This window comes from Balaenoptera physalus, assembly GCF_965194825.1.
Source record: "Balaenoptera physalus genome assembly, chromosome: 15".
In the NCBI taxonomy this organism is placed as follows: domain Eukaryota; kingdom Metazoa; phylum Chordata; class Mammalia; order Artiodactyla; family Balaenopteridae; genus Balaenoptera; species Balaenoptera physalus.
Genome location: NC_138894.1, coordinates 7,356,362 through 7,372,032, shown reverse-complemented (window position 1 = coordinate 7,372,032; position 15,671 = coordinate 7,356,362). Strand labels below are relative to the sequence as shown.

General features: G+C 48.1%; 1 protein-coding gene across 2 annotated transcripts in view; it reads right to left on the bottom strand.

The window, feature by feature from the left end:
• The window catches only part of RFX8 (regulatory factor X8), a 72,279-nt gene extending 67,222 nt beyond the window's left edge, over nt 1-5,057 (bottom strand). For both annotated transcript variants that reach the window (XM_082427090.1, XM_082427091.1), the window contains exon 1: nt 4,845-5,057. In XM_082427090.1, the coding sequence (XP_082283216.1) occupies nt 4,845-4,918 (74 nt within the window). In that variant the 5' untranslated portion in view covers nt 4,919-5,057. The remainder of the gene's footprint in view (nt 1-4,844) is intronic.
• Between the last annotated feature and the right edge of the window lie 10,614 nt (nt 5,058-15,671).

The following is a 15,671-nucleotide window of genomic DNA, read 5'->3' as shown; positions in this document are numbered from 1 at the left end:
TGGGAAGTGTCACAGGAAAACACTGGCTAAGTTTGGGGAGGGGCAGCAAAACGTGACCAACATTAAGTGCAAGCTCACTTTTGTCTATTCATAGCTCCTTCCGATGTAGTCATGGAATGGTATTCTTAAAAAAGAAATGTGCAAAATACTTTCCAAAATGAGCTCGAGTGTAAACTTTTGCCAGTTGTTCTTCCTTGTCACTGAAATTCACGTGCTCTGGGCCTCTTGTCCTCCTATTTCAAAATGACACTGCTGAGTTTGACTGCCATCTGGGTAGACAATTAAGACCAAATTATACCATCAATGATATCCCACCAAGGTCCAGGACCAGAGTCTTTTCTCCGCCCACACTCAGAGAAAGGGCTGCCTCCTGGTGGTGAGCCCAGCGCCAATGCTTGGTACTTTTGCTGCTCCCGGAGATTCAGCCCAGGGCCTTTCATCTTCTCCCCAAAGTTCACAGCCAGATCTCACGGATGGCCCGTGGGAGGAGGCAGCACACACTAAGTGGACAAGTGGAAGGTCCTGTAAGAGCGTCTATGTTCAGATGGTGCCTTTACTTCAGCTCAAAGAGTACGTGCTTCCGCATTTAGTCTCCACGCCCAGAGGAACTTACGACCATGACTCTGACCCAGGGCTCCAAAGCTCACAGACCCAGGTGCAGGTTCTGACTCTGAGACGTCTCTTGGAGTTTTTGTGATGAGAAATCAGGCATGGGATGTGGCTGGTGCACTGGCTGGCCCACGGCAGCTCTTACTGTTATCATTTTTACGTCCACCTCCAAAACCCTGAATGGGAGCGAGAAAGGCGTCCACGCTGGCGGACCGGCAGCACAGAAGCAGCTACTGCAGGTGAGCCTGACTCTGAACTACACGTGGGGCCGGTGGGGGGGCGGGATGAGCATATGCAGGCAGTAGGGCTGGCCAGGACTCCTGGCAGGTGAGACTGGCCAAGGCTTGCTTTCACACCGAGCCACCAATACGGTTTTTGGCGATACGTGATTATAAAGCCTGTCCAAGTCTGGAGTCGATCAGATCACTCAGTTCCTTGCTTGGGTGCATAATCGCCTTCCCCAGGTCTCACCATCAGACGAAGCTGACAGCTAAGATCTTGAGAATCTCATGACGCTCTCCTCGTTTTGAGTGATGGACAGGCTGATCATCGGCAACTTCAGAGCACTCACACCGGGTCCTGCAGCTCTCACGTTCCTGAGGGCTCCTTTTCCTCACAAAGAAAAATGTGGCACTGGGAGTGACCGTACCCTTTGATTCAGCCTGATCAAAGGCTATTACGAATTCTGTACCTTTCAAAGTAAATTTCCACCTCATGAACCTCCAGAGTCTGCAGAAATCTGAAAGCCGTATTTATACGCAGGAGACAGTTAGTTAGTCTATAGCCAGGCTCGGCGTGCGTAGGGTTTAGGTGACATTTAGATTTTTCGCCTGAGGTCTGAGCCCGGGGTCCCACCTGTCCGACCTGCCGGATCTGTACCCTCAGCCGAGGAAATCGGGTCACTTCACCCTTCTGTGCTCCTCAGAAGTCTGACCACTTCGCTCCCCATTTCTACGATCCTTCCTGCCCGTGAAACAGAAAACTTCTAGTACTTCGGTTTCCAGAGGCGGGACCTTTCTTGCTCCTTGCGGGACCTTTCTTTGCCCTTGGAGAACTTATCACAAGTTGGTGGCAGAGACAGTGAAGTCTCTAAGGAACACTGGAAGCCCAAGCAGGACTGACTGGGAGATGAAACAACGAATATGCTAAAAACGGAGCGTTTCTTTCGCGCGACAACCATCAGCCCCTCCCTGGGCTTTCACCCGGAAGCCTGAGCTGTTTCTGGGCATCTGGACACCTCGCCCGCCGGTACCCACCGCCACTCTTCCAGGAAGCTGGTCTCCTTGGCCATCTTCTAACACCTTCCAGGACGCCAAGCTCTGTTACAAACCGAGGGGCTCTGCTGTGTTTGGTTTTTAAAAAATTGTTCATGTTTTAATTCTGGCAAAATATATGTAACATAAAATGTACCATTTTTAAATGCAGAGTTCAGCGGCATTAAGTACCTTCTCACTGTTGTGCAACTGCTGGTGTCTCACCATCCATCCAAAGAATTCTGGTTGTCTCGCAAAACTGAAACTCTGTACCGGCCAGAAACGCTACTCCCCGTTCCCTCTCCCCCAGCCCCTGGCAACCACCACTCTCCTTTCTGTCTCTATGAAGTTGACTCCTCTTGGTGCCTCGTATAAGTGAAATCATATACTATTTGTCCTTTTGTGACTGGCTCATTTCATTTCGCTTAATGTCTTCAAGGTTCGTCCACGTTGCAGTCTGTATCAGAATTTCCTTCCTTTTTACATCTGAATAATAGTGCATTGTATGTACAGACCACATTTTGTTTATCCATTCATCTGCTGATGGACACTTGGATTACTTCCATCTTTGGCTATTGTGCATAATGCTGCTATGAACACGGGGATGCGAATATCTGTTCCAATGCTTGCTTTCAAGTCTTTGGGGCATATGCCCAGAGGGGGAATTGCTGGATCACATGGTGGTTCTATTTTCAATTTTTTGAGGAACCACTATCCTATTTTCCACAGTGGCTACACCAATTTACGTTCCCACCAAGAGTGCACAAGTGTTCTAATTTCTTCACATCCTCACAAACACTCGTTATCCTCTATTTTTGTTTGTTTGATAAGGGCCATCCTAACCAGCGTGGAGTGGTTGCAGCTGCGTTTTTAATGCCAATGTTCAAACCACCAGCACCAATTGAGACAGGCTGGGACCTGGGACCCTTTTCCAGAGTGCTTGCCCCGGACAAACGCCTCCCAGAGCATCAGAATACAAAGAAACTATTGACATAAGGGACTACACGTAACTGCATGCACATGCAGTTGGGGCAAACTATGAACAAGAAGATACAAAAAGGCCAAAACCCAACTGCCACTTCTGAGGAGCTGGGAGCAAAAGCAGGGCCCCGCGCGTGATCCCTGCACACGGCACCACCAAGGGGGTGGGCACACCACCTAAGCCCCCCCTCCCGGCCCGACAGCCCGTCCTCCACGGACAGCAAGCAAGGGGACCTGTTACTGGTTTTCACTCCCTCTTGCTGTAGCACGAGTCCCAATAAAGCCTTACCTGAATTCCTCCTCTGGAGTCTTATCAACTTCTATTGATTAAAGAGTCCAAGGGCTTCCCTGGTGGCGCAGTGGTTGAGAATCTGCCTGCTAATGCAGGGGACACGGGTTCGAGCCCTGGTCTGGGAAGATCCCACGTGCCGCGGAGCAACTGGGCCCGTGAGCCACAACTACTGAACCTGTGCGTCTGGAGCCTGTGCTCCGCAACAAGAGAGGCCGGGACAGTGAGAGGCCCGCGCACCGCAATGAAGAGTGGCCCCCGCTTGCCACAACTAGAGAAAGCCCTCGCACAGAAACTAAGACCCAACACAGCCATAAATAAATAAATAAAAATTAAAAAAAAAAAAAGAGTCCAAGGACCCAGGTGGGTTGCACAGTGACCTGTCAAGCATCGCACCTCATAGATGGGATGCCTCAAGAGCAGTCTTCCAAGGGAAACTCTGCCCCTCCTCGCCTCCACGGCCCCGCCTCCCCCCACCTGAAGAGCAGAGCCTGGCCCCCTGGGTCCGAGGCCTGCAGGGACAGGAGTTTGGGACACAGGACTTGAACACCATCCTAAGTGATTTAGGGCATCTGCTTTGTGGGCAGTCGGGACCCTGTCAATTCACAAATGACCTGAGGAGAACATCTAAGTATTTTCTGAAACCCTAATCATTCTTTCTAGTCTCTGGACTTATTCAAGTCTTAGAAACTCTAATTTACTAAATGGTGACCTGAAACTTGAAGGTGCAGATATGCTGAGGGGTCTAAGTGTGAAAGAAATAGAGTCCTGCTGTGCAACACTCTAAAAACACTGTGTGTGCTGTGGTTCTTTTTTTTTTTTTTTTTTTAATATTTTTAGATTTAAAAATATTTATTCTTTTGATTTTTTTCTCTTATGCAAGGGAAAATATATCAAAAATTTTCTTTTGGAGGAGAGGGGTGACCATTTAGGCCTTTTTGGGGTTCTAATCACAAACACTCCCCTTCATTTTTCTATTTCACTCATTGAACTTTTTCAGAAAGTATTTCTTTCTTGAGAAATACTCCTTAAAACTTAAAAAACGAAGTAATCAGCTATCTACTAGTTATTCACCTTCTAAAACGAATGTTTTCGGGCTGGTTTCAATTATTTTCCTATTTATGAAGCGCTACAAACCCATGAGTTCATCAGTCCCAAGGGCTGATGATATTTTTCTTTCCAGCTTTTTCTTCCTCTATTTAAATAGCCAGAAGTGAATTTCTCAAATGTGGAATGCATTGTTAGAGCTAAAAACTGCTTTAAGTTAGGAAACATCCCATTCTGGATCGCCCACTGAGAGAAAACATTTCCTCTCCTGGCCTAGCCCTCGTGCTTTCAGATGTGTATGTAAACCCAGGCCCACCAACGAGCCCCCCCGGTGGAGGGCTGGCTGGATTGCTTCCCACGGGAAGCGTGACCAACAGGGGAGGCCCCAGGGGGGAAACCCACACTGCCCCACCGTGTGTGCGTGTGTGCGCGTGTGTGCGCGTGCCCAGTCCCATCCCAGCCAGCATGAAGACGCGCTGGTCCTGCGTGTGAACGGCTGTCCTCTGAGCCATTTACCAGGGCCCCGGGGGCGCAGGCGGTCGGCCCTGGCACTTGGTCCGAGGTCCTGGGGACAGCAGCCGAGGGAGCCACGCTCCCCTTCCTCGCCCCCCTCGCCCCCCCCCCATCCGCCGGGGCGGTCCCGGTCCCGCCGCGGTCCCGCTCACCACTGGATGATGCCGCCGTGCAGGCCCCAGCCGCCAGCGCCGCCCGAGGCGGAGGCCGCCACGCCCTCAGCCATGGCTGGACCCGCCCGCGGCACCGAGGCGGCGAGCGGGCGGAGGCGCTGCACCGTCCGGCCGCCGCCGCTCCGGGGTGTTTACTTTAGAGCGGGGCGCGCGGGGGCGCGGGGCACCGGCGGGGAACGCGAGCGGGGCGGGGCAGCGCCACGTGGCGGCGTGGCGCGCGGGCTCGCAGGGGGGCGGGGGAGCTCGTTGGGGGCGGAGCTAGGGCGCGTGCGTGGGAGCCTGGGGGGCGCGCGGGCCTCGGGACGGCGTCGGGCCACGCCCTGCACCTGCTGTGAGGGTTTGGGAGGCGGCGTCCTCTCTTTTCCAGGATCTAAAGCTCGTAGGACAGAAACCCAAGTGCCGCTCTTCCCCCGCTACAAGCACTCCAACAGGGAAACGACAAACAAAAACCAACGGACGCACATTTCAAGTCAGGTCACGGTGTTTGGTGAGCGGTGGTCGTCAACCTGACTGCACTTGGGAGTCACTTGGGCACGTTTCAAAAACACTGCCCCAGCGCCACCCCTAGAGGGTCTGAGGTCTGAGGGGTTTGGCCTATACAAACCTGATTTTTAAAAAAAAATTTATTTATTTGGCTGCACTGGGTCTTAGTTGCGGCATGCAGGCTTTTAGTTGCGGCATGCGGGATCTAGTTCCCTGACCAAGGATCAAACCCGGGACGCCTAAATTGGGAGCGCGGAGGCCTAACCACTGAACCACCTGGGAAGTCCCAAACCCCGTGTTATAAGCTGCCCTGGAGGTTCGTGATGCTGACGTGCGCCCGGTGGTGAGACCCACTGGTCCTGGGAGTTTCAGCGTGGCTGGGTCAGGACTTCTGAGAGGCTGAGCCGGGGTGAGAGCTCCTGCCCTGGATGAGTCCCCTGGTCTGCAGCCCGGCCCTGGTGGTCCTCGCCTTCAAGAGCTATTTAGTTAATACGTTGCTGTGAGACTTAGCTGCTTATTCTCTCCTAACCTCCCTTCTCTGGCGGGGTATGTGTGATTATTCTAAGTATTAAGCAGCTAGTAAACGTAGGGCGAGTGGCGTGAGCACGAGCTCAGTCAGGCCACTGTTGCTTGGACTGCTGACTGCTTGAGAGCCTCTGGTAAGGATTTCGTCATCTAGATTAAAAACACGGGTGGGAGGGAGGGAGATGCAAGAGGGAAGAGATATGGGGACATATGTATATGTATAGCTGATTCACTTTGTTATAAAGCAGAAACTAACACACCATTGTAAAGCAGTTATACTCCAATAAAGATGTTAAAAAAGAAAAAAAAACCACACTGGACAACTGAACAACAACAACAGCCCACTTAAAATTTGGGCAAGGGACTTGAATGAATGTGTTCACCTGAAGAAGACATACAAATGGCCAATAAGCACATGAAAAGATGCTCAGTGTCATTAGTCATTAGGGAAATGCAGATCAAAACCGCAATGAAATAGCACTCCACATTCATTGAGGCTGCTATTTTCTTTTAAAGAGTAACGATAACGAAGATGTGGTATCTATATACAGTGGAATATTACTCTGCCATGAAAATTAAATCTTGCTTGCGACAACGTGGAGGGACCTAGAGGGTGTTATGCTAAGTGACACAAGTCAGACAAAGAGAAATACTGTATGATTTTGCTTGTATATGGAATCTAAAAAAGAAAACAAATGAACAAACGCAACTAAACAGAAACAGTCATAGATACAGAGAACAAATGGGTGCTTGTCAGAGGGAGGGGCACTGGGGGGAGGAGAGAAATAAGTGAGGGAGATTAAGAGGTACAAACTTCCAGTTACAAAATAAATGAGTCATGGGTATGAAATGTAGTGTGCGGAATATGGTCAATAGTTATGTAACATCTTTGTAGGCTGACAGATGGTAGTTGGGCTTATCATGGTGATCATTTTGAAATGTATAGAAATATCGAATCACTATGTTTTGTACCAGGAACTAACATAGTGCTGTTATGTTATACTTAACATAACAATTATATTATACTTCAAAAACGAACAAACAAACTCGTAGATCAGAGTTGTGGTTACCAGAGGCTGGCGGTGGAGGGGTGGGGATTGGATGCAGGTGGTCAAAAGGTACAAGTTTCCAGTTATAAGACAAATAAGTACTAGGGATGTAATGTACAACATGATTAATGTAATTAACACTGCTCTTCGTTATATATGAAAGTTAAGACAGCAAATCCAAAGAGTTCTCATCACAAGGAAAAAGGTTTTTTTTTTCCATTTCTTTAGTTTTGTATCTGTATAAGATGATGGATACTCACTAAATTTGTGGTCATCATTTCATGATGTACGTAAGTCAAGTTATTACGCTGGACACAAACTTATACAGTGCTGTATGTTAATTATGGGTCAATAAAATTGGAAGAAAAAGAAAAACAAAAAAGTAAGTGTTGATGAGGATGTGAAGAAATTGGAATGGTGTTCACTGCTGGTGGGAACAAAAAATGGTGTAGCTGCTATAAAAACAGGCAGTTTCTAAAAAAATTTAAAATAGAATTACCATATGATCCACCAATTCCACTTCTGAGTATGTACCCTAAAGAATTGAAAGCCAGGGGACTTCCCTGATGGCGCAGTGGCTGGGAATCCGCCTGCCAGTGCAGGGGACCCGGGTTCGAGCCCTTGTCTGGGAAGATCCCACATGCCGCGGAGCAGATAGGCTCGTGCGCCACAACTACTGAGCCCGCGCACCTAGAGCCCATGCTCCACAACAAGAGAAGCCACCGCAATGGGAGGCCCGCGCAATGCAATGAGGAGTGACCCCTGCTCGCCCAACTGGAGAAGGCCTGTGCTCAGCAATGAAGACCCAACGTAGCCCAAAATAAATAGAATTAAAAAAAAAAAAAAAAAAAGAATTGAAAGCCGGACTTGAATAGATACTTGTAATTTGTACCCACATGTTCATAGCAGCATTAGTCACAATAACCCAAAGATGAAAGCAACCCACTTGTCCATCAACCAATGTCTGGCTAAACAAAATGTGGTAGATACACACCATGGAGTATTATCCAGTCTTAGAATGGAAGGAAATTCTGATAATCTGATACAGACTGCAACATGCAACCTCAAAGGCATTATGCTAAGTGCAGCAAGCCAGATACAAAAGGATGATTCCGTTATATGCGGTACCCAGGATTGTCAAACTCATAGAGGCAGAAGGAATGGCGGTTACCAGGGGCGGGGGGAGGAGGGAATGGAGAGTTGTTTAATGGGTACAGAGTTTCAGTTTGGGATGATGAAAAAGTTCTGGAGATTAATAGTGGCAATAGTTGCATCACGATGTAAAAGTACTTAATGCCACTGAATTGTACACTTAAAAATGGTTAAAATCTCAAATTTTATGTTCTATGTGTATTTTACCAAAATTTAAAAAAATCTCAGAACAAAACAAAAATCCAGCCACCACCAATAACGCCACATGCACATTTGACAACCACTTCTAGAAGCAGGGCAGAGATTCAGTCCACAGATAGCGCTGACTGCCTTCCATGTGACAGCACTGGGCTACAGTTGTCAGGGAGGACCCCAGAGGTCTCCCTTCAGTGGGGACCCCATCATCAGGGGACCAGGGGTAAGGCTCCAAGGGCAGTCCCAGAGGAGACATCACAGGACGTTCATTGCAGAGCCTGAGGCTTGAGTTTTGACAGGTCCCTGGAGCCAACCCTAGATGGCACCTGGCTCTCCTTTGGGGAGCTGTGCCAGGGATAACCCTGGTCCCGAAACTTGGGGAGGTTCTTTTGGGGGCGGGTAGTGGTGGGATGGGCGGATACTTGGGAAGGGCTTGTAATTAACAAGTGACGGCAGCTGCTGTTTGCCCTATTTCTCTTCTCAGCTGAATGTCCTTTTTTTTAGGGCTGGCTGCTTTAAAAAGCCATCCAGTAGGGGACAGCTGACCCCACGTGAGCCCCTCTCAAGCCAGGAACCGAGGGTAACGATGTCTGGAGAGACTCCGTCATACCCGGCAAGGATGGGACGCCAACTGCGTGGGTAAGAAACAGGTTCGCTGCGGCCAGTTTCAGGCAGTGCCAGGAGACTCTGCTGGGGAAAGCGGAAAGGCCACAGTGATGGAGGACCCGCAGTGATGGAGAGAGGAAGCCACAAGGTAAGATGATACAGCAGGTCCTCCAAGGCAGCTCTCTTGAGACCAGCCCTTCTCTGGTTGTTTCTAGAAGAGGTGGCAGGATCCTCAGGGCCTTGGGCGGACGCCCTGTGAGGCCCCTTCATGGGCTTTGCTTTGGCCTGAGTGCTCACCCCCAGCAGTGGGCGTCCTTCTCAGTAGCCGGTGGAAGCCGAAAGCATGGCTCCTTCCATCCCTCTTGCTGGTCCTGCAGCAGCTCCCTGCCACCCAAGAAACTCCCCAAGATGCCCACCCATTTCCACAGAGATTGGAAATAAACAAGAGAAGAGCTTACCGTTATTTAAGGCCAACTTGTGGTCCTGTTATGTCACTGCTGATTATGTAAAATTTGCATATTTACTGAGCCCCAGTCAGCACCAGGCACTGGGACAGACCCTGGAAATACAGTGGGACACCAGGACCCTCTGGTTGACCACTGGTCTCTCTGCTGTTTACTGCATCAAATATAAGATGCTATGAAATGCAAACATTACCTCACCTTGCTCCAGAGCTGTTGAGGTCTGGTGGTTAGAGGACTGTAAAAATGAGGCCACTGGGTCAATTTCACACCCTCCACCCGAAGGACTGGTTAATTTCATCCATAGCAGGTAACAGCTGGTGTCCCTAGTTTAACCAGCCCTCTTACAGGTGCAGCCTCTGAGTAGGTACATACTAGCACAGTAACACTCTTAGATTTATTCACAGCTTCTGCCTTCCTAATGTGCTGGATGTGCAAAGGACGTTTACCTCTGCACGTGATTCTTTTACTAGCAGCATAATTAAGGCTTTCATTTGGGTTGAGCATATAGCCACATAGACTGCTAAGTAGAATTAGGTATAAAATCCATTTTCTTTTCAAAGAACGTTTCATTGCAACTGACATAACGAAAATTTTCATGAGACAGCCAGACACAGGTATATGCTCTTTTGTACCTGAAAAGTCCAGCCTCCCTCTAATTCACGTTCAGCATCTTAACTCAAAAGGTCCTATATCATTACAAGGGAAAAGAAATCTTAAAGTTTATATCAAAAGATTTCCAATTCCTGATGTCAGATTTTGTGCACACAAAGCTTTTTCTCCCTCTTCCAGAGAATATATCTCTTTTAGCTGCACATCAATTTCTTTTGCCTACTTCAGTCTACTTGGTTTCTAGATTATCCAATTAGCCTCATTTCACCTTTTAAAAGGGCACCAGCTGTGCCTTTTCCTCACGGAAAACCATCTCTGATCCAGGGTGCTTAATTTCATTCAATCCTTGCAATTATTCACTTTCTGTGGATGTACCAGGTGTCTCCAGGCAGTAGATGTATTTTTAAAAATACAGCGAATGAGTCTAATGCATCTAGTCAAGAATGTAGAATGTAGTTAGCATCTGTATGGACAGAGAATTATAGAGAACAGACAACTGTATGTTCCACTTTCGCTTGGAAGAGACCTTTTAAGATCACTGGGCTGTAAACTAATAAGCCATGGGGACTTTCAAACTATGCTGGAGCAGAACAATCTCATTGGAGAGATTCCAAATCACTATCATATGTTAAAATTTTCCTTGGTCTAGATTCGCCTTCTGAGTATCTGGCTCACGTTCTAGTTGAAATTGATGGGGACACGACATTTACAGGCATGTGAGTGATGGGCAAATCCAACTTCACATCAAGCACATCTCTGCCATTTCCTGATCTGAAATCCATGATTTGGAGCATCGCAGGGATGTACCACTTCTGCACAGCTTGTTTTCCACCGATCCACGGTTTTCCTTCCTCCCATTTCGCAGAGGACACGTGAAAGGCGGGCCACATGCTATGTGACGGACAGGATTATCTACTGGGAACTCTGAGAATGTGTGGAATGAGAAAGAACAGGCTTCATTCATCACTGAATGCTTGTAAATTGTAATTTGTAGAGTAACACGTTTGAACTCTTTTGTTACATTAAAAGTGGGATTTTTTTTTTTCTGGAAGTCTGATAGAAAACCAAGCAAAAGCAAAAATGGAAAGTGGTTTCCTTGTTTGCAAAGGAACAGTAGGAATTTAATAAGTCCTCTTTTTAGGCTGTCACGTAACCTCAAAAGGCACTTGTCCAAATCATGATTGTGTGCAAAATCATAAATCATACCCTGATTCATTTAATAATTTTCCAAGAGAATGGGCAAAGGCACATTAAGTAATTACTTTGGGCTTCTGGAAATACTGTTTTAAAGGTTTTCATGAGCATGGAGGAATTAATTTTTTAAGGCAGTTTAAAAATGGTAGCATGAGCTGACTTTCTGGCGTGATGAACCTTCATCTTTCCTAACAGTTCATATTATTCTTTGATAAAAACATACTCTGACAGCTGCTTGGTCCCCACTGTTCTGCATGGAATTATCTCATGATACCCTCACCATGAAATGAATTTCACTAAAGCATCCCCAAACAAAGTCGATGTTTGACTTATCTTTCTGAAAGGTGCTAAAGGATAGTAGACGCCTTTCAATTGGTTGTGTGACCCCCTCCTGCTAATTCACAATTGGAATTCCCCAGCAGAGAGAGAGGTAAGAAGCATGCTTTATAAAGAACATCTGCCTGGATGCTTTGTTACCGAACAAAGGTAAACATCCCAATAGGTGCCAAAAGATAGTTAAAGTCTGTTTGATGAAAAGAAGTATGTCTTCACGTGGGTTAAAAAACCACTAACATTAAGACCCCAAAGAGCCAGTCCAAGACCTAAACAGTTTGTCAAGATCATCATTCTCAAATATACTTTTCACATGTCATCGCTGTGCCAGAAGCTTAGAAGCTTGCCCAGTGCCTCTCAGCCTCGTCTACGTGCAGTTGAGCAGTCCAGGGACATCCATCGCCCACCTGCCTCTGATAATTCCCACCCCCGGCAACCCGACCCTCGCCCAGACCCCTCAGCTGGGCAACACTTCTTAGAACCTTGACCAGGAAGCAGATGAGCCGACGGAAGCTGAGGAGAGAGGCCACGGACGCAGGTGGGGAGGGCTGGAGATGGCGGATGTGTGAGAACCTTCTAGTCCTCAGGTGGCTCAGCTGTCCCTCCTGAAGCTGAGTTCCGCAGGATTCCTCTGTGTTCTCCAACAAACCGCCTTTTCACTTGAGCTACTCTGAGCAGATCTCCTTATGACAAATGGATGCGTTTCTAATAGTTGTCATGTATTGTATCTTCTCAGGGAGGACTCTGGGAGGAGCAGGTTGATTGCACACCAACCTGGAGGTGACCGTTTCAGAGTGTATCACGGCTCAGCAGAGGGACGGCTGGGTTTGAGCCATCGCTCAACGAATATTTATGAAGCACCTACATGAGACATGCATGCTCGGGGTTGTGGAGACCTCAGGAAGGACACATTGCGATGGTACCTGCCCTGGTGGTACCCACAGCAATCACCGCCCCTAACAAAGCCACGGGAATGAAAACAGAACTACCCCCAAATATTCTGTATAAGAGAACACATTAGACAGTGGTTGAAGGTCTAGCTAGGGACCTTGTCAGAGCGGGCATGTAGCTCAGGGTCACAGGATGGGCTCTTGGCAGGGAGCCTTGGGGAGATACAGCCAGACCTCCAGGGCCCTCACTAGGGAGAGGGAGCAAGTCCCCCATGGAGGGTGACTGAGGTCCAACCATGCCCAGCCGCAGACGTTGGCCTTGATGCCACCACAGGCCGTGGCCTGTGAGTCCCAGCGGCCAGGGAAGAGGGCAAGGCCTGACAGGGGATCCATGTAGGTGGGTTTGCCTGGAACACTGCCAGTTTACGCCTGTAGCCCTTGTGCAACTGTTTCTAGCTCTCTTTGCCATTCTCAAGAGTGGCCTGGCCTAAACTGTAAGTAATGTGATCCTCCCACACACGAGCCACCTCCCTCCCCATGTGGCCGAGGGCCATCCTGGGGAAAGGCAGGGGAAGGAAATGAACCTGAGAGATAAATCCTGTTTACCTAAGGAGACCAGGCGTGATCTCAGAGGGCTGAATGAATCATTACATGGGCTAACTCTAGAAGATCACACTAAAATTTAGATTTCTCCCCCAGTACCCCACACATGCAGGAGAACACAGCACCCTTGGGGTCTTATACATGAGGCTGTAAGTCCGCTCGAGTTGAATTTTCTTGTTTGCCTCATCTTACAGGGAGGAAATGAAGGCTCATAGAAACCATATGCAAAGTCACACAGTCGATAAGTGGCCGCGCGCACAGGGCCACGGGCTTAACCACTCTTGGGGGAGGTCTAAGTGGCAGTTTCCTCATTTGTGAAATGGGCCACTATAGTAGCTACCACCGAGTGTAGCTGTGAGGCCAAAAGAAAGTGGATAAAGCTTTTAGCATGGCGCCTGGCACATAGTAAGTGCTCAATAAACGTGTGACTGTTGCCTATGTCCAGCTGCCCTTGAAAAGGAATTGTTAAAATGATTTCAGGGACTTCCCTGGTGGTCCAGTGGTTAAGAATCCACCTGCCAATGCAGGGGACACGGGTGCGAGCCCTGGTCTGGGAAGATCCCACATGCCGCAGAGCAACTAAGCCTGTGCGCCACAACTACTGAGCCAGCACTCTAGAGCCCGCGAGCCACAACTACTGAAGCCCACATGCCTAGAGCCCGTGCTCCGCAACAAGAGAAGCCACTGCAACGAGAAGCCCGTGCACCACAATGAAGAGTAGACCCCCTCGCTGCAACTAGAGAAAGCCCACGCACAGCAACGAAGACCCAATGCAGCCAAAAATAAAAAATAAGTTAAAAAAAAAATTAATAAAATGATTTTAGTTATTTCATATATATATATAATCAGTATTCTGGGGGGATCATGCATGAAAGACATTTATACACACACACTACTTTCAGATCTGCCTGAAAAACTCTCTTCAACATGTCAGATACTCAAATACGGTACATTATCAACAGTATAATAAGCACTAGTGTTTTATCAATATGGCATTATGAGGACTCTGGTTTAGTGTTCTGCAGAAAAAAAAAAACAAGGTTCTTTTTTTGAAACTCGCAAATACTATCTCTGTCTTGGTGATTCCCGGGTGTATTATCATATTAAAGGATCGGAGAGGTCCTGTGGGAAATAAGTCTGTTTCACTCCGTTTGACTTAGTGTTTCCAAGTTTAATTGTCTACAGAATCCCACCCCTCCCCCACGTGTTGGCTTACTTGTCTGCTTTTGCATGACACTGATACCATGGACGAACCTCTTAAAGGGTACTGGGGTTCCACGGAACCGAGTTTGGGAAACACTGTTATGAACAGCAGTGCAGAATAAGTCAGATCTTGTGGGCTGTCCCAGGAGCGTACGCTGGTTTAAACGAATGGTCGTTGTCTCCTGCTTCCTGTGTCCACCTTTCTGCTCCCATCTCTCCTTCCCCAGGACCCACCCCACACCCAGAGATGGGGGGGGCACCTTCTGAGCTCATCGCACCCACCCCTTCCACAGCAGCAGCGTGAACCAGAAGCTCTAGAAACATTTCCTCTCCTTGGGGATTGGGGTGAAGGCCTGTCTCCCACCCTCCCCTCCACGATCGCACATGGCTCAGTCTGCTTCTGTGGCAGGATTTAAGTCAGCTGTTGGCTCTATCCAAGGAGAGGTAACCTGTGGAATTGAAAACACATATGAAGTCATGTTTTATACATTCTGCCTTCTGCTATGATACAAACAGACTTTCTCCTATTTTCCTCTACTCAGCACTTGAACTCACGTGTTGGCTGTGTACTGGAAGGCCCCGTGGAACCTGAATAGACCCATCGGTTTAGGATTTCCTTGCTCTGGAAGTTTTATTTAAAAACAGATAAAAAGAGTGTGGTCATAACCGCTCAAGAGATATGCTGAGAGTCACAGAATGTTGAGTCACAGACTCACTTTTTAATTTATCTGCCTGACGCACAATGAGCCACTTCCCCTTCTGCAGCCCAGCCAAACGCCACGGCCACAGCCTTCCTCCTGGCCCTCCATGCTGGCTTCCCTCTGCCGACACCCCCGGGGCCTCTGGGGTCTGGAGTCCCCGCACCTCCCCTCCTTTCCCCCTTCACTTTATCTTCTCTGTGCTTCTTCCTTTCCATCGCTCATCATGCTGGGAAGTTAGTTATTAAACTTGCCATGATGATGATCATGGCAGTCATATGATAATTATGAAGATTGTGATCGTAATAACACTAATGGTAAACCCAGTGACCCTTAATGCAATCATTGTTACCATTGTATCACATGTGCTCACAAAACGGTTTCACGTCCATCCATCTGTGGAATAGATATGTTTATTGTTTTGTAGGTAAATCAGCTGAGGCCTTAGAGAAGTGGAGCATTTAGCTCAAGATCATACAGTTCCCATGTTTATTGCAACTAAATCTGTGCCCTGGTCGTTCACATTTCTGTCGTACTCTGGGTCCTCCGTTTACCAAAAGTGATGACAAGTCCATGACCACGCACACCTGAGGATTTCTTTTCTTCTCCACAGAGAGAAGCCTATAGTTCCAAATATTCTTACAGAAGTTATTCAGATTTGAACAACTGCTGCCCTAGCCTCATCTCACCCACCTCCCCGAAGCACAGAACTTGCAGTTCCGTGAGGAGCTGCACTTTTGCATGGCTCAGGGCCTTTGCACAAGCTGCTCTCACTGCCTGGAATCTCAGGACTTCTTCTCAT